At 39.6% G+C, this 25,535-nt stretch overlaps 2 protein-coding genes across 7 annotated transcripts in view; one reads left to right on the top strand and one right to left on the bottom strand.

Moving 5' to 3' along the window:
- The window catches only part of rad21b (RAD21 cohesin complex component b), a 634,821-nt gene that overhangs the window by 597,616 nt on the left and 11,670 nt on the right, over positions 1–25,535 (top strand). The gene's annotated exons all lie outside the window — the stretch shown is intronic.
- pum1 (pumilio RNA-binding family member 1) lies at positions 1,186–25,535 on the bottom strand. Of its 6 annotated transcripts, none has more exons than XM_007245671.4 (22): positions 25,421–25,535; positions 14,470–14,783; positions 14,249–14,317; positions 14,030–14,135; positions 13,215–13,402; positions 12,928–13,097; positions 12,174–12,417; positions 10,104–10,197; positions 9,882–9,983; positions 9,327–9,469; positions 8,997–9,135; positions 6,993–7,121; positions 6,549–6,845; positions 6,189–6,425; positions 5,805–6,072; positions 5,031–5,160; positions 4,365–4,499; positions 4,085–4,222; positions 3,715–3,840; positions 2,933–3,054; positions 2,164–2,356; positions 1,186–1,950 (listed from the first exon to the last, which is right to left on the bottom strand). In XM_007245671.4, the coding sequence occupies exons 2-22, from the start codon at positions 14,770–14,772 to the stop codon at positions 1,819–1,821; spliced, it is 3,465 nt and encodes a 1,154-aa protein (XP_007245733.2). In that variant the 5' UTR covers positions 14,773–14,783; positions 25,421–25,535; the 3' UTR covers positions 1,186–1,818. The 6 variants fall into 6 exon arrangements, with proteins under 6 accessions (XP_007245733.2, XP_007245735.2, XP_007245736.2 ...); XM_007245673.4 differs by having other exon boundaries at positions 6,555–6,845; XM_007245674.4 differs by having other exon boundaries at positions 13,215–13,393.

The following is a 25,535-nucleotide window of genomic DNA, read 5'->3' as shown; positions in this document are numbered from 1 at the left end:
TAATCTTTATTCAGTAAACCTGGCCAAAGTCCAGAAAACAATGCCATTAAAGTAGCTGTGAATGTAACCACAAGAACCATGTAGACACTTTGTAGACAATATGTTTGCAGTGCTGGTGAGGTTTGATTGTAACGTATTCTAGTAAAATCATTATACATGCTGTGATCTACTGATGCATGAAGACAATTTAAAATGGTTACATTGGTTTGTTTGCAGCTGTTTACAAGATGTTGACAGTAGGAATGGGAGGAAAAATTTTAAAGTCCCACACTGTTTTTTAACAAGCTTAATGAAACGCATGTGATCACAATCCTCAAATAAATAGATAAATACTAGATAATCACACAATGAAGTTCCCTTCTACACAATAAAAGGTGCACATTAGAACTTCAGTTATTTAAATTCCACATTCTGATAAATTATGATTCTACCTGTATTAAATCAATCATCTTGAGCATAAATGAAGTGAGGGGAAAAAATTTGAGTCAGGAAGCTTTTTTTAAATTTTGAGCTTTTTATCCATGTTTTGTTTCAAAATAAAGATCACACATCGTTTAGAGACAATCTACAACTGGAGTTACAAAAAATAGTTGCCCAGGCAGAAAGCACACACAGCATCTGTTAACTATACACATTATGGTTACAAGTGTGCTCGCATAAAGAGATCATAGGAAATATACACAAGGCTGTTTAAATATACACCGCAGAGTGTTCCAAATCAAATGTTACAATCACTTACAAGTAGACAAAAGAATGGCAAATCTGTACACACCTCGCAAACCAGGGCAGTCTACGCATCACGCACATACACACACGCTTGCTGCTATCTGCCCTGGAGCAAGGGAGGGACTATAAAAGATCTTTAAAAAAAAAAAGAAAAAGAAAAAAAGAAAAAATTAAGGGATGAGCAGATGTGGGGAAAAATGGCTGGTGAATGGCTAAAAGCAGAGTGCCCATATTTGTGGTCTTTGTACATCTATGCCATTTTAATCCAAAGGGCTTCAAAACCAACAAAAAATTTCGATATTACAATTTACAATATACAACAACTCATAACTCAAACAACAACCAAAGAGGTGAGAATTTACACTGAAATGCACAAGATTCTTTTTTTTCCCCCCGGTTTTTTTTTTTTTTTTCCTTCTCATACCAAAAAGGGCTGTAGAAGCGAGTCCACATTTACATTAGCGAAGGTTTACAAATGTACAATTATACAATCAGAAGTATGTATTCACTACTGGGTAGATTATAGGTACAGATTGAACATCAAAAACCAGAAAAAACTACAAAGTTTTATATATATATTTATATATATATGCAAAGTTCTACACCAAGTATGCACTAAATATTTATAGAAGCAAGACCAAAAACGTCTCCCATGCTAAATGTCTGCGTCATGTTAGCAATAGAGTGTGTTAGCGTGTAATGTGTAGGTGTTTATGAAAGTGTGTTAGAAACGTGTATTAGCAATAAAGTGTTTATATGCGGAAGCCTCCATGATTCAAACTGGCATCAAATCAAATATCCTTTCATCTCATACGTACATAAACAGAAGAGTAAGAGGAGGAGGATCAAAGGTTTAAGTAGTAGTGGGGTATATATAAAGGGGACTAGGTGTAAAGATGCTAAAAAGAGAAAACAAGTACAAGCTCACAAAGACCTGGAGAGAAAGGGGGTCGGGGGAGGGGACGACTCAGCGATACTAGGAAAGGGTTTTACAGTGATCTCAGACCGACATCTCCAATCTCCACACACATACACGCGCTCGCTCGGGCGCACGCACGCCTGCCTGCACGCCTCCGGGGGTGAATGGGGAATTTACATGATGCCGTTGGGGGGAGCGCAGAGTGGGCCCAAGTCGACGCCGTTCTTCATGTAGTACTTCTCCAGCTTGGCCAGGATGTGCTTCCCATATGTGTACTTCCTCAGGGTTGCAATGTGAGGCCGTATCTAAGCACAAAAGAAGCACAGATCAAACGTCCGCACCACAATGGAGCGCAGGGCGCTGTAGGAAAACATCTTGCATCTGCAAACTAGCTTCAAAGACATGGCGAGAGAAACACAGAAAACAAAGACAAAAGAAATGCACACAAGAAAAGGAAAGCATAGAAAGAGAAAAAGAAGAAAAGGAGGAAGGCGGTTTATGTAGGTTAAAATATGCACCTTGTGCATTACGATCTTGCGCTGAGTTGGCTCGGCGACATCGATCATTTTCTGCACAACGTAGTTGGCGTACTGGTCCTTCATCATGGTGTATAAGGCACTGTGGGGCCCGTCCGCCATACTGCACACTTCATCAATCAGCATGGCCCTCTCGGCGCGCAGGGAGTGCGTCACACACTTCTCCACCACATTACTGCGGACAGGAAAGCGTACATCGTTTAATACTTTGCTCCTAATGATGTGCTGCCTTTCTGCACAACTTTGTATCTGTATCTGTGTTCTAGTGGGGCAGTTCTAATCCTCGGTCATGGAGAACCAGCTTTCCTGCACTTTTTAGTGGTTTCTCCTGTTCTAAAGCCCTATAATACATCTGGACATTTTTATCTGCATTTTGTCCCTCCATCCACACAAAAACGCTCTATCTGGTCAATAAAAGCTGAACTGTTCAAAAATGCAAAAGATGGAGATTTGTTAACTGTTGTTAAGCGTTCTTGTGTAGACAGGGAAAATAGCATATTATGACCACGATTTCAACAAAAGAAAGGAATGTTTCTGCCTGAATCATAAATACCTACATCATACAGTAAACATCTACAAGCAATAATCTTTAAATTTCAACATGTAAACAAGTGTAAATACTCTTCAAGTATTATTCGCTGATTACCAAATCAAATAAGATGTGAAGAAAGCAGAGTAAAAACTAAAATAAGCAGGACTGAAAATCAGTGTTATTTGTAATGCCATTCTTGGAAATAACAGTGATGTTTACCTGGCAAACTTGTGCTGGCTGAGCCCCAAAACATTTCCTCTGATCTCTGAGACAATCTTGCTCTTGTCCTCTGCACGGCCATGCTCCAGCACATGCTGAATTACATAGTTTCCATATTGATCCTACACAAACAAACAAGAGACAAGAATTACATTTAAGAGAAACGCAGGAAACCATATTTAAACAGCTGATAACACAGCGTGTTCACATATACGTCAGTTTACTGCAAATCTTTGGAGTTTGTCAGTCATCTGATTAAAGTTTCACATGAATTTGGGTAATCAGATATTGGGGAAAACTACACATTTACCTGAGTAAGACAAAAAAAAAAAAAATCTAATTTTTGCTTTGCAACCAGTCAATAAACTCAACATAAGACATGATGTAACCATCACAGAAACCCAAATTTCATGTTGCCGTTTTTTTTTCCTTTAAACACATCCGAGACCTATATGAACATGCATCAGATAGAAGATGCTTATTTATATCCATCAGTTTCTGTAATGTTCTGATGGTGTTTTGTCGCCACCTCACAGGTGCTGTGATAATTGCTGTTTGTTTATTTCGAGTACCATGGTCTGTTTTCACACAAGCACAGACTGATAGATCACAGAATACTCTGGTTAAGAGTCTAGACGGACTGAGTAATACAATTAGACCTAAAATCCAGTTCTGATTTCTTAATCTGATATTTGAAGCCCCCGTACATAGTAAAGTGTGTACATAGATATTGCGAAATATCTATGTACACACTTTACTGATGACACAAGAGTGTTCTGTACCTGGACCAGTTGCTCAGTGTGTTGGTGTAACTCTTCCAGTATTGGCAGGGTCTGCTCTGGAAGACAGTGTTCCAAAATACGCTGGATCACCCGGCAGCCGTAGGGGTGTGTGGACAAAGCAAACACCTGTAAAACACACGAACAGTAAATACACAAAAGAATGCCCCCACAGGCAGGCAGGCAGGCAGACGCAAACACATACACACAAGCGGGCACACACACCTAGTCTTTCATCTACAAGGGCTACTTCAATCACTGCAGAAACACATCAAAGGAAACCCCCTTCACTCACTAACACACACATTCTGCAGGGCTTATGTAAAAGCTGACATTTAATCCTAGGCTGAGGCCAGTTGCTATGGTGACCCACCTGTCCTTTGAAGGCATCGATGATGAACTGGAGAGCATGAGGCTGCACACACTCGATGCACTTCTGCACAACGTGGTTACCATTCTGATCCTTCACACACTTCAGCACGTGGCCGTCCAGCTCCCGCACCATCTCGCTCTGCAGCGCACACATACAAGATGATCAGCCCAAGTGTTAATCAAAACATATTCGCCCCTTTAAAAGATACATGTTAGATGAAAACATTCCTTCATTTCCATAGACGTACGCAGGAGCAGTGATGGTGATGCAGAGTACTCACAATGACTTGCTGGTCAGAAGGGATGAACTCCAGCGCTTTCTGGATCACTCTGCAGCCATACATCTGCAGAGCCAGAGAGAGCACATGCCCACGGATGCGCTCTGCAAGTGCCAACTTCTGATCCAGGCTGCCGAACTACACACACACACAAACACAGCCCATTAGCTCATCATGTCACAAAGAAAGAAAAATCTGCTCTCTAAAATTAGCACCATCCAGACTCCACATCATTAATATTTAATGACAAAGATAGTTTCTCCCTGCCCCCCTTCAACCCTCACAGTTGGGTATATTAATATTACTGGTAAAGACTTGAAAACAGACCTAAGGCTGAGCATTAATACACAAATAAGTATTATTACTAACGAATACATTAATTTACATTGTAATTTAGAATTATTACACATGCACAAATACAGGGAGGAAAACATCTCACTTTGATTGCATATCGAGATCGATTTTGAACATGTAATGTTTGTGTAATCAACATTCAAAGGATTATAAAAAAAAAGTTATTTAACTGGTAATTACAATTACAGTAATTAAGAAAAATAATTTAAAAAGGGAATATTGAGATATTCATATAAGAACTAAATGTACATCTAACATTGTATTAACAGAATAATGAATTAAAGACATTGCAGGTGTGTAAAAATTGTGTATCACCTCAAAGAACTTCTGGATGACGTAATTTCCAAACACGTCGACCATGAGCTGGTAGGCAGCCTGCAGAATTTCACTGAAGACCAGCTGGCGCTCTGCAGAGCTCGCTCTCTCCAACTTCAGCTGGATGAACCTAAACACAGACGCAAAATGTATAACCAAAAATTTTAGACGGGTGCAGAAAGCCATTTTTAATACTTCGACTGCAGCTACACTGTAAAATGTTCAAATTACAACCGACAGCAATTCTTACAAGAACAAAGTTTTAAATTATGTTTCAAATTATGAAGGTTATTACAATTAATGAGAATTAATGAGAATGTATTCCAATATGTTGTGCACTCCTACTTTGGTAATTATAGTTTATTACTACTTTTTTCCTGACATTCAGCCAAGCTTTAAGTGGGTTTATGACTCAAAACTGACATAATTCATTGTTTTCATGATCCTTTCCCAACCTCTTTTGGTCCAGTAAAATTAAACAGGCAGTTTTGGTTACTGTGCCTTTAATAGTGATTATGTAAATGAGTGGTTGCCTTGTACTGCACCTCATTCAATAAGCGGCCCCTCAATACAACTACACACATAAAGCTCAAATATTAAGGCGTACAATAGATGGATGGGTCAAATTAAACTACTACAAATTTACTACAAAGAGCACTTCCTTTCACCCCTCAGTGTGCTTCATCTAAGCTGCAGATTCTGATATAAAAAAATTTAAGTGTCAGTTAAAACCATTTTCACAGCATATGGACAGACAGGTAAATTGCTACACACCTGGAGCCATGCTGGTCCTGAGAGAACTCCATGACATGGCCTGCGATCTCACGTAGCTGAAGGTTGGGATAGCGGTTGTTCCGGAAATCCTCAAGCAGACGGCTGCGGCCAGACGGCATCACATCGGACATGCCGTAGCGTAGTCGTGATGATGGGAAGAGCTGGCTGCTGGGACTGAAGAGGGAGGAGCCGGTAGTTGCACTGCGGTATTTGGCCTCAGCTCCAGGGGCAGCGGAGATAAAGCGGCCACTGCCATTAGTCAGACCACCTATAAAGAACAGAAGAGAACAAAATATTGGAAGCTATTTTTATCTACATACAAGATTTTGCAAATTCCATTTGCTAACAAGGTGGATCTAGATGATGGCAACCAGACACACTTACCAAGGTTGAGACTGCTGGAGGATCCATGGGTTGAAAGAGACGGTGGAGGAGTCAGAGAGTGGGAGGGCCCTTGGTTAGGAAGTGGCATGCCAACCGGGCCAGGGGAGGAGCTGAATCCAAGGCCGTTGTAGAAGCCTCCATGGCCAATAGGAGTGAGGCTGCTGGGTGTGCGCTTGTATAAATCAGAACTGCCCGTCAAAGAATCACGGCGAGATCCACTGGAGCTGGAATTGGGCACTGCAGAAAGAGATAGACAGACAGGATCATCTCAGTGTTGCAAAATGCACACAATCTAAGCAAAACATATTTACAGTAATTTGTTTATTAATTATAATAGTGATTTAACTTGACTTCACTCACACACACCTGCTGTTCCAAAACCTCCAAGCGTCGCTCCGAGTGTTGCACCAAGGGACGAAGATGGGTTAGCATTGAATCCAAGAGAGGAGCTTCCGGGTTGGCCAGAACCTTGAGAGAACAGAGAGGAGCTCTGCGAGGAGGAGCTTGGAGAACCACTCCCATAAAAGGAGCTTCCTCCTAGAGCCCCACCACCCTGCTGACCTGGAGCTTGCTGGGAATTCAATGCACGAAATGCTCCACTTGCTCCGCCCCCAAGGCCTGCATTAGCCCCACTGGCTGAGGCAGCTGCAGCTGCAACTGTATGAAAAAGGGATTAAGAGATTTTTTTTATTGATTATCTCCTCTAGTTTGTGGTAATCATAGTGTATATTTCAAATGACATTATATTGAACAATAAATGCAAAAGAACAGACAGGTGAGGGAGCTAACAAATTAAACACGTACCGGCTGCAGTTGGGCTGATGATGACAGAGGCAGGAGCCATAAGTCGGACAGGGCCGCTGCGAGCTCCTGTGTTCACCACTAGAGCTCCAGTCTGGTCATAGTATGCAGCTGGAGCAAGCACAGGGTACCCTGAGAGAAAGAGAGATATTCACAAACATATTATTAAGCTTTGAAGCTCACAGATTATAGGGGAGCAGTCACACTGCCAAACAGCCTTAATCAAACCTAAACTTAATTAGCCCCTTTAATAAACATGAAAACAAAAATACATTTAGGTCTATAACTTGCTGCACACAGTGTGCAAGACATAACAGCTAAAAAAGAATGAATTGGTACATTTTAGGGATGTCCCGATCACAGTGTTTTTGCCCCCGAGAAAGACAAAGTTGGCCCTCAAGGTTTATAAAATACATAAAATACTTTACATATTACATACGGCATCAAAATGTACCATTTATATCACAAAAAAACAATAAAAACTGTTTAAACTAAGTTCAAACAATGTCTCAAACTATGTATTAGTTTAAACTGTGAGATGATGCACATTACTTGTGAACAACTGATGAATTAATTGTGACAGACCCCACACACACACACACACACACAGAAATACACACACACACACACAGAAATACACACACACACACACACACAGAAATACACACACACACACACACACAGAAATACACACACACACACACACACAGAAATACACACACACACACAGAAATACACACACACACACACACACACACACACACACACACACAGAAATACACACACACACACACACACACACAGAAATACACACACACACACACACACACACACACACACACACACACACACACACACACACACACACACACACACACACACACACACACACACACACACACACACACACACACACACACACACACACACACACACACACACACACACACACACACACACACACACACACACACACACGTTAGGAGTACTGTGGCTAATTATACTGTACAGAGCCATTCAGTGGGAGATAAAGACAAGTCAAGTTACATCTTAATCCATTTTTCCACCACTCTTGGACTGCCTGAACGAAACTCAAACGAGGAGCTTTTATAGCACGTGTGGCAACAATTTTTATTTATAGGCACCCGCTCTTCACAAATGTAGTGTTTACCGCACGGACATATGGAGAACATAACATTAAGTTTTTAGTGATTTGGATCTTTTCCACCCGATTCAGACCTTTTGAAAAATACGTGATCTGATCAGGGACATCCCTTTCTGGTTCTATTAGAATTAACACTGAAAATACACTACTTCTTCAAAAGTGTTTGGACACCATTCTTATTGAGTGCAATAAGCTACTTGAAGTATGCAACAGTTAAAAGTTATTCCAACAAAATTCTGATATATTTTTTTTATATACATGAGTTCAGAAGAAACAAATGAGCAGAAGCAAGTGTCCAATTACTTGAATACAAAGTGCACACATCACAGAAGTCAGACACATAAAACTCTAACCACAAGGAGGTACACTACAGGTAGTCAAGATCATGTCAGAAGCATGTTTCAAACAGAAGTTTCACTTCTCCAGAACTCCTACAGTTTTATGATTCATTCAGTGAATTTAACTGACTCAAATCTGCAGATAGGCATAACATAAATCCTCCCCATTCTTTTAACTTTTTCAACCAGGAATACTGAAATAAATACCTGCTGTGTTTATTTCAGGTGTTTAATTCAGTATTTCTGGTTGGAAAACAGTATTTCTGTTCAAAGACAGGGTATATATATTTAGTTGTGCCCATTTGTAGATTCACGGAATGAGTCATAATACTGTAGGAATTCTGGGGAAGTGAAACCTGTTAGAAACGTGCCTCTGAAATGGACTTGACTGGAAAGAAAGTTTTCATTTCTGACATGACTCTGACATGACCTTTTAAAACTGTTCAATGCTCTCTCTCTCTTAAATCTATGAAATATATGTACAAATGTTACAGGAAGTCTCACCAGGAACACCAGCAGCTAGTCCTTGCCCAAAAGCCAAGGCCGAGTTCACAGCTGCAGCTGCTACCAGCTGGTCAGTCTGCTGCCCCTGTTGACCCTGGCTGGGGGTCAGGGGTCGTTGGTTACCTCCAGCTCGCATCACCTGAAGGACAGATGCAGGTTAAAGTTTATATATATGTAAAAAATGCATAACAAGCAAAAAACAAAATCATATGGCAATCAGAAAACAGCACAGACCAATTACAAATGATTTAAACAGAAAATTAAAAACAATGAAGACTAAGATACATAGAAGAGCTACTTTAGTGTTTCTGTCACACCACCACGTCTCACCTGCTGTTGGTTCTGCTGAGTCTGTGCTGTTTGCTGCTGATTGGCTGAGTTGGAGGGGGCAGGTGCCTGCTGCTGGAACAGGTTGGCAGGATAGACGCCCCAGGGAGTCACCCCATAATATTGAGGGGGCATCACTGCTGGTCCTGAAACACACATTTAGATATTTAAAAACACCTGCAGTCTGTTCACTACCACTACTAACGAGACTTTATACATACTGTACTACTAATATTAGAATCACTGACATAATGAATACACATTACAAGTTATATTAATACTGAGTTTTTAATACAGTGGATATGATTACAGTTGCAGTCAAAACACAAGACAATCTGAACCACTGTCAGATTGTCAGACACCAAACTTTGCATGTAAACTGTTAACCAATTCTGCCCTTCTGAAAACTGTACACAGTACTACAAAATTTAACACAGCAACTGATACACTGATATGTTTTACAACCCAAACAATACTACAGTAGGTTAACTTTAAAATATGACACCCCTATAATCTACCAAGGGGTCTACTATGAATGCCTCCTTTGTCACAACATACCAAGAGTGGCAGCTGCAGCAAGACCAGCAGCGTAGGGGTCTGTGCCAGGTGGGGCTGCACTGATAATGTAAGGGTTCGGCATGAAAGCAGCAGGAGCCAATCCTGAAACAAACAGATAACCGTATGATTAAGACATCCTGAACACTACAAACACTGTGCGCATCCACGTTATGAGAAATGTTAATTAATGCTCTTGACCTACAGACGCACACATCCACTCACCAATGTGTGGCTGCTGGGCTGCAGCGAGGGCGTACTGCTGCTGCTGCGCAGCTGTCAACTGCTGCATGGCCAGAGCACTGGGCCTCTGGAACAGCTGAAATTTAAAAGGGGAAATATTATTTAACAATATAAAAAGCCCATTAGGCACTGTCTGAAAAGAGATACATTGCACATATGCATGCATTAATTTACAAATATTTCATGGTGTTAAATTGAGCCTTTTCAGTCAATGTAACAGTATAAAACACATTAACTGTGTAACCCACATAATGATGCAAAAGTAAATAAATCTGAGATTTAAAAGGTACACAGAGATTACAAACTGTACCAGAAAAGGAAACAGAACAAAATTTTCAAAATGTAGAAACATGGTCTCAATTTAATTCACAGTGTACAGTCTTACACTGTCTGGTCAAAAAAGTCAGTATGTGGATTTAAGTAAGCAAATAGTTATCCCATTGGATAATTACTGCATGCTTGATTATGTTTCTGCTGGCAACAAGATTTTTATAAATCCTAACTGATGCAGTGAGTAGCATCTCATTTATTAAACAACCATGTAGACAGACTCATCCTTTGGTGAAAAAGATGTTCATTCGTTTTAAAAGGATCACATAATTGGCATGCATCAAGCAGAGAAAACATTTAAGGAGATTGCAAAAGTACAAGGAGAGTGAGGAAAGATCTTCCAGGAAGGAATGTGGTCAGAAAAGTTTTTTTTTTTTAATGACCGTGATAGAAGATCACTTCAACGTTTGGTGTAATCAAAGCTCAGAAAAACACTAGAACTCTGGGATATGAGGAAACTGAAGCTGTGTAGCCTCAGAAAACAACAGGCTAACAGGCAAAGATGTTTCAATTTGCTAGAAAGCATAAAGATTGTACTCTGGAGCAATGGAAAGAAAAGATTTACCCTGTTCCAGAGTGATTAAGCATTAGGGTAAGAAAAGAGGCAGCTAAAGTGATGCACCAATCATGTATAATGCCTACCTGGTTGTTAGCCTGTCGGGTTGTTATTTTAACAGTACACATTTTAAAATAAACATTTTTTAGACTCTGCAAAATGTGTTGCCATTCATATGGATACTATTTAAATATTTACTGTATTTTTCACACTGCAAGGAGAACTTAAATTCCTTTAATTTTCCCCAAAATTGTAGGTACGCCTTTTAATCTGGTGTGCCTCATGTATGAATTTTACCAGTCAAGTTGTGATGAGCAGTAAAACCACCCCGCTGAAGTAAAGCATTATACAGGTGTTTCCGTGTAGTTCTCCAAAACAGAGGCTGCATCAGCATTAGAAATAGCAGCTAACTGCCATTTCCCCAATCAGAGGTGAGTATTATTGGCCTGCAGCCTGCTGCTAAGCCTGCTGGAGCAGCATTAGCCGCTAATTGCTCTAGCTCTTCTCTCATTCAGGAGGTGAGTATATCGGACTGTGGCCTGCATGTCTACTGTGTTAAAAGAAGCTATGTAGGACGAACCACTAGCTAATATCACTCTGGCCTACCGAAGCACTCAGAGAGAAATTCGGGAATTGAAGCTTACTGTAAATAAACTTGAGGGCGTTTTTTTTACCCACCTAAACAGATAGTTTTCAGGAGAGAAATGTGTAGATTCACATCCAGCACTCGTTTGACTATTTTAATTACTTAGTTTAGAGTTACTTAACTTAGTTAGCTACCCCACCACCACTACCCTGTAGCAAGACCTGCTGAATTAGACGTTCCTTATGCTGTCTCTAAAAAAAATGCCTTTTAATGTGAAAAATATGGTAAGCGCCAATCTTGAAATGTTTCATAGATTATGCTAATGAATTTCTAGAGCGATCGTGTTTTTTCCATAAGCAAGCCGACTGCCTCGTGTTATGAACTTAAAGTACAGTACTTCCTCATACTGATGCACATGTTTAACAAATCTACTACAGACTTCCATAAACATACTGAAGTAACAAATCACATGTAGAAGAAAACTGGTAAATATTGACATTTTGCACTCCACAGCAGAAATATTGTGTTTGATGATAAACTAAAATAGAGATGTTTTTTAAATAGTGCTGCAGACATTTACCTGCTGAGGAGAGTTGTAGTCAAACAGGCCAACAGTGGCAGCTGTGGAGTCAAGGGGCAGCTGGCTGCCAGCATAATCGAACTGCAGAGTCTCCATGGAAACAGATTCCATGGGGTCAAGGGTCACGTTCTGGGGCTCAACATTTGGGAATTCCTCCGCTGGTTTTGGTCCTGCCACTCCAGCCATCTCAGGTCCACCCAGCTCCACTTCAGGACCAGCAGGAGGGCAATTACCAGGAGTACGGCTGCAACACAGACAACATTAAATAGGGTGATGTTACTGCAGAACTCTTAGAAATGCATAGAGCATGAGCACACATTTATATGGACTTAATAATCTGATCACGGCATAACGTCAAAGTCTGTCAGAAATCTGAACATCATGTTTACATGAACTTGAATAATCAGACAATGGGACAACTAAGATAACTAAACTTTTTGTTTTTGCTTTGTGACCAGTACAACAAACTAGCAAAATGACAATGTAAAACAAACCCCATACTGCAGCTTTTTTAACATATACTAAAACATATAAATGTGCTAAGAAATACTGAGAAATACCATTAATGAGCTACAATTCAGCCTTTTCTCTCTTAGATATCCTAATCTGATTTTAGTTTAGTCTAAGAAATGAAGGGTTTTCTGGTTACATTACTACTTAAACAACCAGATAACTGCAGAAATCAGTTTAGAATTGTATTATGAAGAACACACAATTATGCAAACACATTTTTACAACACTACAGGATGTATACCTGAAGTCTTTAACATCCACGTCCAGCCCATTCTGACTGGGCAGTCCGTTGGGGTTGTCCATGGGATCAGGCTCAGATTCCTTCAGCTCTTTCCTTTCAGGATCAAATGTAGTCTTGGGTTTTGGTTCTGCTCTTTTTTCAGAGTCATCAGCCTCAGCATCCCGTGGACCCTAAAACATAAGCATACAAAGAAAAAGGACCACAATGAAACAAAAATGTTCTGAAGAGCATTAAAAAAAAAGTTATAAACTAAAGCTTTAAAAGTGGCAATGACGACGAAGACTTACAAATGCTCCTTTACGTAGACAGGAGTCGAGCTTCTCTCCTGGGGAGGAGCTCAGGACATATTCCACCATGGAGACTCCCAATCCACCGCTCTCAGAACGAGGAGAAAGCACTGACCCTGCCTCTCCAACGCCATGGAACCCTTGGCCTGGTCGACGCTGGACCATGATTGGCTGGGAAACTGAATGATCTAATGATGTTAGCCAGAATCAAACAGTGAGCAGCAAATACATAAAAGATAAAAGTTTAGAAAATGCTCCTCTTAAATACACAGACATGTCAAATGTCATGGGATAGCCTCAGGGGATAGATTGGAAATGCACACATCTGTGTAAGTTGTGAGGTATTATCTTGTAAGTGAAGGTGAAGATTAGTCTGTATGCTCATGGCAAAGTAATATAAAATATTTGAATTCAAATGACAATTGATTTGTGGGTGCCAGAAGGAAAGGACATTTCACTTTTTAAGCTGAGTGGGTATTCTGCATTCCTCAAATCCACACAGTCACATTCACTGGAATTCCAGCATAGAACACATTATCAAATTCAGTGAACTGCACAGCTGCTGGAAATGATCATGACCAGCAGCATCTGGCTTAAATAGTCCATACAAACAGGTGACTTTGGATAGAAATATATAAAAACCAATCAATCAATCAATGCATGAGGTCAAACATACATATCCCACAAGGTAATTACAGCATTCTTTACCTTCCATGGGACATGGCAAAAGTCAAGGGACCTATTTGGCATGTCAGTGCATTAACATATATAAATCTCACTACAGAACCACTAATTATATCATGCACACAAATTACCAGAAGCTCCCCAGGCACTGTCTCTCCACTGGTCCAGAAAGATCCCTTTTGGTCCATCCTTCCCTGAATCATCAGATTCCCAGAACTTCTTTCCTGTGAGGAGCTGCTGTATGGGGTAACAGAGTAAAATAAATAAATAAACAAACAAACAAATGACCCTTTAATAAGTGGAAGGAAGAACATTGTGTAATGAGATGAAATTATTGTGTGCACTCTAACCTCTCCCATGGCTCTCCCTTCCAGAGCCAGAGCCTGAAAGTCATGGTTGAGCTCATCCATCGACCGCACCTGAGGAGCCAATTTCATACACCATTACAGGCAAGAAAGCAGCACAACATATTCAATTTTTGTGACGTTCTGGAGTCATCTGTACTGAATTATTCAGAAACCAAAGCTAACTACATTTCTTAAAAGTGTCTAGACACTGCAGAGGCTCTAACCTGGTTGTCACCATGGATATTATCACCGGTAGGCCAGCGGTGTTTGCCATTATTGTATCCAGGCTGCTCGCCATGTTGCCGCTGGAAGAAGTAATCCACCATTGCATCATCTTGAGAACGCCCCGCCCCCTGTGCAGGGGGAGGGGCCTGTGGAGCAGGGCCAGGTTGGGGGGCGTGGCCCGCGGCACTCAGGACCACAGGCATGCTGGGTAATGGCCTGTCAGGGGGAGGCAGTCTGAGGTGGGGGCTGAACGAATCCTGCCAGAGCACAGCTTTCCTCTTCAACACGCACGCTACGCTCATTCCACCAGAGCCTGCAGGGCAAAAACACAAATACACGACGTTACTGCTTTGTTCCAGCAATGACATTAACAACAAATTGATGAACTGCCAGTAAGCAATTGCTGCTGACCATGTGTCACCCCTCATGAGCACAATTTACACACCTAACATCATCTACTTACACCACATCACACAGTAAAAGCCTCAAAGGGATTTTATGAACATGAGTGCTGACCCAGTCCCTGTCAACACATTTGAATCCAATAAAACACCTTGGGATTTGCTAGAACACTAAATAAGCAAGAAATTGTGTGATGCAAAAAGGGGTGTACTAAAAATAAAATAAAAATTCATTTAAAAAAGCAATATTGAAATATTGCACAATATTGAAAATATTTTACATTGCAAATGTAACGATATATAAATCGCAATATTAATCAAAACAGGACCCATGACATCACCAGCACCGCCCCCGCGCTGTCTATTGTTCGGACCAATAAAGAGCTGAGTCAGCGCCGAGCACTCAAACCCCGAGGAAAACAGCAAAATAACAGTAATAATCAGGCATTTTTTCATTTAAACGTTTTTTTAAAAGGGTAAATAAGAGCGATAAGAGCGTTTTTCTGGAAATAAAAGCGTGAATTCGGCTGTTACTAGAAATATATGGACACAACTGCTAGACAGGTGCACAGCTTTCGACACATGAATTTACATGCTCATTCCCAATCATGTGGAGGAAGGCCATGCGGTTACCTCATTACTCCTGCCCCAATCCCCCAATTAAATGATGTATCGTGCAGCCCTAATTCCATATTGTATCATGGCAGAGAGGAACTCTGTTTTTCTAGTAACTTTTTTTATTCAGAGTTTATTAAAAATAATTGTTTTCTTTTACTATAAAAGTTTTCCTAAAATTGTATTAACCAATTCATTTAAAATTTGCCTTACATGGCATTGCATGTTCACAAAGTGCACCTTTACAATGGTTGCTTATACTGTGCTGCCTTTGAATGTTTCCAATATCTTATGTAATCCATGCCATGGAGAAGTGAAGCTATACTGACCGCAACAGGAGGCCCCAGCCCGTGCTGTTACAGCCTTTGTAATAGGGTGTAATGGAACATAAATTCAACCTGAGTGCCACAATACAGGGTTACGAGCCAGTGCCCACTACTATAGTATATGTATATATAAAATATACTAAACTATACATGGTAATTTTACAACCTGAAAACCTTAAGCTGCTACATGGTATTATTGAAAATGTAGTGGTTTAGGAGCATTGCTATGGTAACTAATTTTGCCCAACCCCCCACCCCATATCCTTCTCCTCCCCCTCTTTTCCCCTCCATCTCTCTTCCTCTAATATTTTAAATGATAAATTTATAAAAGGAGGTATCAATGAACTTAACTGAAGTAATATCCTACCAGAATACAAATGGTAGTTTAGGTATAAAGTGCTTTTGTTGAGCTCATGTAAGCTAAAGGAAAAAAAGGAAGGAAAAAAAATGCAGGGGTGTTGGGGGTTGGGGAGAACACATACACACAACCACCCCTCACACACACAATAGCTGTGCTCCAAAGCTTAGGTTGCAGCTGAGTTGGGCTGTATTTCTCAGCACTCACAAAAGCTGATCAAAAGTGAAGGACCATTCATATACAGCCAAGAAATGCAAGTAAAGCAGAACTTGACAAGCAATTCTGGAAAATCAAGCAACCTGAGCAGAGTTTGTTTTAAAACATTTGCTTATATTATTATAAATGTACCTCAGCGCAATGTTGCAGCACAAAACATGTTTTTGTCCAATGTTAACAAATCCTCAAAAGAGGCTGTTCTATGTGTGACACCAATAGAAGTTTCATAGGACAGTCCTAGTGAGGACTTATCCTATCCTGTCCTATCCTGACTGCAGCCTAGACTTTGGAACGCAGCTGTGTTCCCTAAACCTTTACAAAAAAAATCCATTTAAACATTGTTTTGTTTATTAAATGAGAATTTGGTAAATTAAGCACACATTAGCATTCTGGTTTAAGGCAACAACTGAACTTGTGGAAGTGTCAAAGCAAAGTGCACATGTGCAAAGAGCACTAGCACACAAAAAGCTGCATTTTATTTACCACAGAAAACACACCAAGATGAAGCCTGTGCTGATTATAAAAGCAGTATCAATTCTTTAGATTTCAATTAACTGAGGGTTTGGTTTAAGTGAACTCTGCTTTTATCACAAAACCGTCAACTGTTTTATATCATATCCCTAAAGGCAAGATTAGCCAGCTGGAAACAAACTGAAAAATCCCGTAACTTCTACTTGCAATAAATCAACGAGTGATCTGGAATTTCTCTAATACATTCTGTTGCTTTTTATACCACGTTAACAAATTGCAAAATCACTCAGCAAGTACATAAAGATGTGAGCAACAAGTAAGACAACTCTCCAGACTTCTAATACCAAACAGGCAGCTTAAATTTAGAACTCAAGTCATCATTTCAGAGGTGGAGATTACTGTCTGAGACATAATTGCACCCATAAATGAAGATAATTACAGTATGTACTGACAGGAATCACAGGAAACGTCCATGAAGTTTATACATAATATAGGATTCTATTTTTACACAGCTAGAGACTAAAACCTAAAACCTTCTATGACTAAAAACATAGAAAAGAGGTAAAAGAAGCTCTATCTGTCAGGATTAAGATCATCAGTATAGCTACAATCATCCAATACTATAGTGTGTGCATACTTTAGGGCATGGTCAAGAGCAAAGTCAGCAAAAACTACAACGTAAACTTTCCACAAGCACAACACATCTAGGTATTACATTTATAAAAAGGCAAATTTAAGCTTCAATGTCAAAAATACACCATGGCCTTTGCACACTCTAGAATTGTAACTATGTTGGGGCAAACTACTGTTTTGGCAGTAGAATAAAACGGCTTATGTGGAGTCAATGCACCACATTGACTCCACAAATACAATTTAGCTGTTAAGGGCTCCTTTACACCTTCTTTACCTGCTAGAATTAACAATGTCTGTTCCATACCCATTAACGGTCACTGTCCACATACTTCTATTCATCCATTACGTTGGACTGTTGGACGTTAAGCAATGGAAACACTAGAGGGCAGTTTGCAGCCAGAACTTTGACAACAAAAAGGGTTTGAGGAAGGAGGTGGTAAAAACATTGATCATTTACTACAAAAAAGGTTTTTGTTGCTTCTTTGTTGCGTCCATATGGAAGAGGTTGTGTTTAGCTTGACCAACTAGCTACACTGTCCCCACAACTTCCAGTGGAACTGCACTGTTCCATCCATTTCAGCAGGGCCTCTTTTACCATAATTTAATAAAGAAGAAATTTTATCACACTGTAGGCAACTAAATTACTTATGGACAGTATTATTATATTAACAACCTGAAAAGGTTTGACAATTTTGAAGATTTTCTAAATGTTACTATTTTTCAAGAACATAACTACAGAAAACAGCATATCTAAAACTGTCCTATTGTTCTAAAAATCCAATACTAAACACTGACAACTCCCCAAAAAGCATAAAGCATAGATGTATTTTTTTTCGCTGCCTGATTGTTAAAATTAATAGAGTGAAAAGGCAGATTAATTTATACCGGACAGTAGGGCAGCACAACATTAGAAAAACACTTACATAAAAAATTCTGTTGTTCTACAATTATATATAGAGATATTAAAAAAGCAGCCATTTTTTAAAACCAGATTCTACAGAAGTGAATGATCCAAAATAATAGAAATGCAAATTAAACAAGAATAGGCATCGATAATCTGCTTCTGGTACATGTAATGTCCACACATTGTCTATTAGACTATGCTAAAAATGATAAATCGCGCCGCTTCACCGGACAATATTTTTGATGACAATCAAATAGCAACCAGCTATACTAGTAATGAGGCCCTCTGTGTAAATGCACCCAACATCTGCAAAGAGTTACAGCAGAATTTAAATTTATCACATTAAATCATAATCAACCCCCCACCCCCAACAGTATGCCAAGAAAAGCAAGCCAAAAATAAATGCAGACTACTAATGAATGCAATTGTAATGAAATCCACGTATCCTATAAATTTCCTAAATCAGTGCCCTCCCCCCATTCTATTTTGATGCCAAATGTTTAACTAGTTACAACAGCAGCAAACTTAATAAAAAGTAATAATAATTGTGGTGACAAGTCATGATTTGCATGATTGCAATACTAAACAGGTTTTTACAGGTTACAAACCTATGCACTAAATGGGCAAATAATCATTAATTTGAGAAAACTGTCTTTTATAAATAAGGGTGACCGACAAAAAAAAGGGTAACAAAACAAGCTTTCCCCACATCAATTTTTGGAAAACGAGCATAAAGCAATTCAGAAACTCTAGGGTGTAATTCTCATAAGCCAGAAGCTACGAGTAAACACCCAATTGCAGGTAATAAAGTGTTTAACATGGCCTTGGGCTAACCAGTTTTAATGTGTGTAGATAGTTATTTATGACCCACAAAGAGTGAGTTTTAACTATTTCTGTATACACCCTCCAGGCTTACATGCCAGACAATACAAAATATGGATACAGTTTTTGAGGTGAATTTGACTGAAAAACGTTTGCATCAAGCACCCCAGATATGAAACTGTACTAGGATGGAAACACTGCAACAAGTCAGATAGTGAAATTTCTTGCCTTCTAGGCATTCCTCTCTCAGCTGTGAGTGATTATTGAAAAGGGGAAGTGTTTAGAGAACTCTGCTACAAAGTAAAGAGCATAGTGCAGAAAAAGAGTTGTCAGAGCTGCAACGGGGGACCAACTCCACATTAATGCCTTTAAAATGGCATGGGCTTAAAAAAAGCTCCTGGAGGCGTCCTAATATTTGTCAATATATATGGGCAATAAATGAAACTGAAGTTTTGTAAAATCAGCAGCTGATTTCTTTCAAAGAACCTAAAAAGCATAGAAAAGGCAGTAGTTTACCTTGTCCAGTATAAAGGGTACAAGTGTAGAAGATACAAAACCCTTTTTCTCTGCAGTAAAAACTTATTTACATTCTGAAAACTTTGCGGGCTTTGAAGACTTGCAGGTTTGAAAATTATTATATTAAACTTTGATTGTTATTCATTATATAAGTTGCATTCATTATATAAGTTGCAGATTTACTTACTTAAAAAAAATAAAATAATTTCTATCACAATTAGAACTCTGCCCTAGAAGCAAAAGTGTAAGAACACAGCCCTTGATCTCTATTCTAAAATAATGATTCCATTTTTATTAATGGTTTAATTTAAAATTGCATTTAGTCTTTTCCTCATCCTCCATCCTTCACTCTCCATAAATATTTAAATACAGTAGGTGCTTTTGCTTTGTTCTGCTGTTTACAGTCACGCTGCTTGCCAATTTGAGAGACAGATTAAAGGTTAAGCAGAACTCTCTGTTGTCAGTCAATGGAAGCCACAAGGATACAAGAGATATATTCATTCAATATATCTACTACACATATTCCATAGTACAGTTTTTCAATAATGTATGCAATTAACTGTCTGGAACCAGGGTTGTCTGAGGGCTGGGAAATTTTTGACCCTAAAAATATGAATTTATACCAAAAAATTGAGGCCTGAAAAGAAGCATTTAAGGGGAAACTATTCCAACCAACATTCATTCTCAAATGGGCCCTGAGCGTTCAGGGAACCAAAAAGTAGTCAAATCTGATTTACTCTAGGACTCCTTGATTAGACCCTTCCATCCAAAGAAATGGGCAGTTAGTAGGCAGCAGACTAATAAGATGCAGTGGCTGACTAGTCCCTCCCCGAACCCTCAGCATTTAATGGCTATTGTGAGACAGGAGAAGGTTAGATAGCAAATAGGATTCAGTCAGTAAGTAGTTACAATGGAGGAAAAACCCAAAGTGAATGTGGATTTAAACTGTGAATAAACACAAACATAAAAAAATAACAAGGTTAATCCCAAAAGTGAGATTCAGTCCAAAAAGATACAGATCAACAGAGTAAACTGCCAATCTTACAAAAATAGGATCTTTTTTTTTTATATTATTTTACATTTTTAAGCAGATGCATCAGATCAGGGAATTCCACTTCAACAAATCTGAATTGCTAATCATTTCAATTATCAGGGGATTTTTTTCTCAGATTTCAGCTCTACCTTTGTTCCAACCACTTATATGGAACAAAGAAAGCAAGACACAGATTAATTAACATGAGCTTTTATAGTTGATTTCCTACACAGGGATTAAGTGTTGTCCTGGACAGATTTTGAATGCACATTTCCCACTGAAAGAAAAAGCTAGGCCAGGACCAGGCTTGATCCCTGTTTGGGAAAATTAACCCATCTGATTTCTTCAGTAGAGGAAACGTTTAAGCACATCACTTTCTAATAACTCACTTCTTACACTTCTTCCTATATTTGACTGGCCTACGTGTCTAAAGAGTATCCAATGCTACAAGTAGGTCATGTTTATCGTTAAAAGCTAAATACTGACTATAAATGTGCAAATGGTCTAGGTAAACATAAGGGGTTCTACTTATGTTGGTGCGAGTTACCCTGCGATTACACAGCCAAAACTGTTATTGGCGACTGTTATTCTATTCCACTTTCTTGGCATGCTTTAAACAATAGCGGCATAAACTGAGCAGATTATATTGGAGATGAGCCAATGGCTTGTGTTCAATAACTACTTTTAATAAAATATAATTTCAATGTCTTGCACTTCTCATATTTTGTTCCAACTTGGATGGGCAATAAATTAAACTGAAGTTTTGTGAATTTTTATTGTCCTTTAACACTTCTAGTGTAAGGAATTCAATATTAGTATTAAAACACACTGAGGAGGGGAACAACGAGCCATATTGAAAACTAGAATATTTACACTCTCCTGGTGATAGTGGAGTGGACATATCACGTTAACATAATCAAATCTATGTTTTCTGATATTTTGACTTACAGGGGGAAAAAAAAAGACACTACAGAAGTGGCAAGTTGCTCATCTAAGTTCATACTGTTTTCACCTTAAATGCTTCACAAGAGACCTGGAAAAGCTTCTGATCTTAGAATTGTTAAATCACTTCTAATACAACAGTCATAACATTACAAACTTCGAGATACAAAGCGATGTAACGTTTTATTCAGGGAAAAGCAATAGTCATTGCTATTTGCTTATTATTTTCAAAATCATAGCATTTGTAAAATGGAAGGATCTTAAAAAAGACCCAGGTCTGCTATTTTGTATCATGTAAACACTCTTTTTAACTGTCCATAAGATGGGGGTTGGTGTTTTGACCACTGAATGGACACCAGATGTCACTGTGGTGTGGTAATTTTATCAATTCACACAATTAAATATTTTCCCGAATTATTATTTTAGTTTGCTTTTAGAAAGTTTACATGGGCATTGCTTATTAGCTCAGTTACAAGACCATGCTACTTTATAAACATCTGCTTCAAGTAAATCTGCTTTAACATTGCCAAACTGATCTCAGTAGCTATGTACAATAATGCTGTTACCACATTAAAAATGATTTTTGCTTCTGATCCCTTTTTTACTTTTACTTTGACAATGTGAATCTGGTGGTATATCTTTACATTGTCTCAATAATTAATGTTTAAATGTTAAGAAACGCTCCAAAAAGACAGAACAGAATTTTTACACTTAGGAACAATTTTTTCCTCTTTTTTCAATTTTGTAAATACATGGTTTCTGCATAACTACCATTTTCATATCAAAAATGAAACAGAAGGATTCTGACCTCAACATACATGACAAATCTGAAAAGGTTACAACCTTATTGCAACTCTATGTCTACTCTACATCACTTTCAAGAACCTAGTCTCAGTCATTAAGCAGAGGTGGGAGATGAGAGTGCGTTGGAGGGGGAAATCACAGGCATGCAACAGTTGTGTCAGCTTCACTACAGTTCAGCAAGTGAGCTTACTCCACTTTTTCCCTGTTTGTTGTGAAGCTAAACATATTTCATGCCCTCATAAGGCCACACAGAGGGGTAAAGGAGAAGAGGAGTTCGAGTCAAAAAAAAACAGCACAACTGAATGCATTTATGCTGGAAAATATTGTGTTTTAGCATTACCACCACAATATAGGCATGCACTATTTTCACATTACAGAAAATTACCATCAACATTGGTATAGAGATGGTATGTTTTTTTTTTATTTATTCAAACAATATTTAAAATTCCCAGCTTAAATGCTGAGACTGGTATCAGACAGCAGTTTTAGTGCTGTGATACTGTTGAACTCTGTCAATAGATCCTAACTCTTATGACTGAATAAAAAGTAAACAGCTCTTTTTGCCCCCCAAAATTGTATTTAAACCATTGTTTTTTTTATTGTCTTGCTTAGAGTATTGTATCAATATTGTGACGGGATGGATTATTTACTTCTATTCGACCAGTCAGAATAATTACATTATTAACTAATTGTACAATTACTAGTCATTACCTCAATCAATTTTTATAATCATGATATTGTATATTGTGTTTATTTGTATGTTTGTTTCCATATATTTCAGTGAATATTATTATTTTAGCCAGTTACGCAATACAAGACCAATACTTCAATAACTGCAACTTCATTTACACAGTGTGCACTGCAGTAGATGGAAGAAATATTACATTTCCAAAACTATGATTATTTACAAATATGTTGTGGATAAAGGCTATGAGTGCTTTGTTATGCTATTCCATCATTATGGCAGTGGCATTTGATGGGCAATAATATTGTTTATTGCAGTAATTTCTAGGATATGTCATCCACAAAAAAAGTTATTGTGACTGGTCCAACTTCTAGTATTTTTTCCTTTTACTTCCAAATTCTGAAATAAGCTTTGCCCCAAAATCGTGCAGCCATAAATGGTATTTTGGGTTAGGCAATACTTAAAACGCTGCTGGCAGTGTGGGATGATGTGTTGGGTAACGTCGAAAAAACACACACACAACCGAGCAACTCAAGTTATTGAAGCTTGTGAAACGCATGGCCTACAACTGCCCCCAACACCTCATGTCTGTCTGCACTTGTGGAGCGCACAGCAGCAGCAGCAGGCCTGAGGAGAAACAGGCTTAAATAATGAAGCCGAGCCGAGGCGCGCACACACCCTGAAACCGTGGAGAACATACAAGGGGGTTTACAGCTCGACCCCAGCGTCCATATCATTATTAATATACGATTTTAAAATGGTAACAACCGGGAAAACAGTAGCAACTAACTGCACACACGCCTCCCGGAAGTGGATATCGAAACCATAGCGGGGCGAATTGTCTTTGCACGCGCTGAAACTTCCTGAAATGAGTTAACTTATGTTAGCTAGCTACTGCTTTATCCTCTGTTTAATTAGCTAAGTAAGCAACATTTTTGTGTGCTTGTTGACAGTCCATCCAACCAATCTGTCTAGCTTGCAATGTTAGCTAACGTTAGCTGGCTAAGATTTAGCTGAAGCAGCACACAGCATGCTAGTAGCTAGGTTAGCTGGCTAAGTAGCTAGTCTGCTAAACACGAGCAATGAAACAAGGGAAACCTCGCTGTTGTTACCTATAACATAGCGTTAACTAAGTTAGCCAACCTAGCTTATTGTGACGTTTCTGCCTCGAGTGCCGATAACATTAGCTAGTAAACTATCGCGAATATTCGAGTTTTTTAAAGGTGTGAACGTTCAAAATATTCGAACCGTCTCGACAAAAGACTCGGAGCGTCGCTGCTGTTGCTGCACTGTGCGCCCGTCTGTCTCGAAGTGTATTTAGCTAAGCTAGCGTTACCAACACTTATCCCCGGCCCTCTCGAATAGGCGAACACATAGCGCTTCCAAACAAACCCGAATCAACGGGGAAAAAAACATTACACCGAATAGTTAGGCTAGCTAAGCTAGATAGTCGCTTTTATAAGGTGTGGACGTTCGAATAATTCGAGCTGTCTCGACAAAAGACTCGGAATAGGTCTCACTGAACCATCCCGTAGTCTGAAGCTAGCAATTTAGTTAGCCATGTAGCTAATGTGATGTTAACCCAACGTTAACAACACAGCTACAGACATATCCCCGGCCCTGGCCCTTTAGCTAGCTTGCTAGCTAAACAAAAACGAGTCAAAGAAAAAAAACAAAACCGCAGTTTTGGCGATTAGTCGTTTAAAAAGGTGTGAACGTTCGAATATTCGAGTTGTCCCGACACAACCACTCGAACACAGCGCTGCAACTCGATTGTGCACTGAACCCGTCCGCCTCACAGTGTAGCTGTAGCTATAGGTTGTAGCCCTAACAACACAGCTCCGGCCCTCTCGCGCGAGCACTCGGCGCCTCCAAACAAACTAGATCCGCGTAAAACCCGACAGCGCGCGACTAAAAATCGACTGGAACGGTACCTGTGCGACCCCGGGCCGGCTGAGCGCTCTCCTACGGGTCCTCCTCCTCCCGCTAACAAAAGGCCCGAGCCTGTCTGGACAGGAAGAGCAGCAGCAGCACAACACAGTAGGAAGAGCCGAAGGGAGGAGGATGAGAAGAAGAAGGAGGGGGGAGGAGGGGAGAGCGGCGCTACCACAAAACACTGCCCTCAAAATCTCCCCGGTAACGGCTCCGCTCGCGCCAATACACGCGCGGCCGGGCAGCTCGGATCTCGTGGAGTGTCGCGGGCGGCGAGAAACGGGCTACTCACAGGTGGAGGATGCGGATGGTGACGGATTTCAGCCCCGATTTTGCTGCGGCTCCCTGGCTTTCACACCGACAACATGGCGGCTCGGTCCAAGCAGGCGCTCGCGGGGCATCATGGG

The sequence above is a fragment of the Astyanax mexicanus genome, chromosome 3, assembly GCF_023375975.1.
Source record: "Astyanax mexicanus isolate ESR-SI-001 chromosome 3, AstMex3_surface, whole genome shotgun sequence".
In the NCBI taxonomy this organism is placed as follows: Eukaryota; Metazoa; Chordata; class Actinopteri; order Characiformes; family Acestrorhamphidae; genus Astyanax; species Astyanax mexicanus.
This window is presented reverse-complemented; position numbering and strand designations above follow the sequence as displayed.

Coding starts and splice junctions, on each gene's coding strand:
- pum1 (XM_007245671.4), bottom strand. CDS start 14,772: ATGAGCGTAGCGTGCGTGTTGAAGAGGAAAGCTGTGCTCTGGCAGGAT. Junction 12,418..12,927: donor GTGGATGTTAAAGACTTCAG/GTATACATCCTG, acceptor TCTGTGTTGCAG/CCGTACTCCTGGTAATTGCC. Junction 3,841..4,084: donor TCGATGCCTTCAAAGGACAG/GTGGGTCACCAT, acceptor TGTGTTTTACAG/GTGTTTGCTTTGTCCACACA.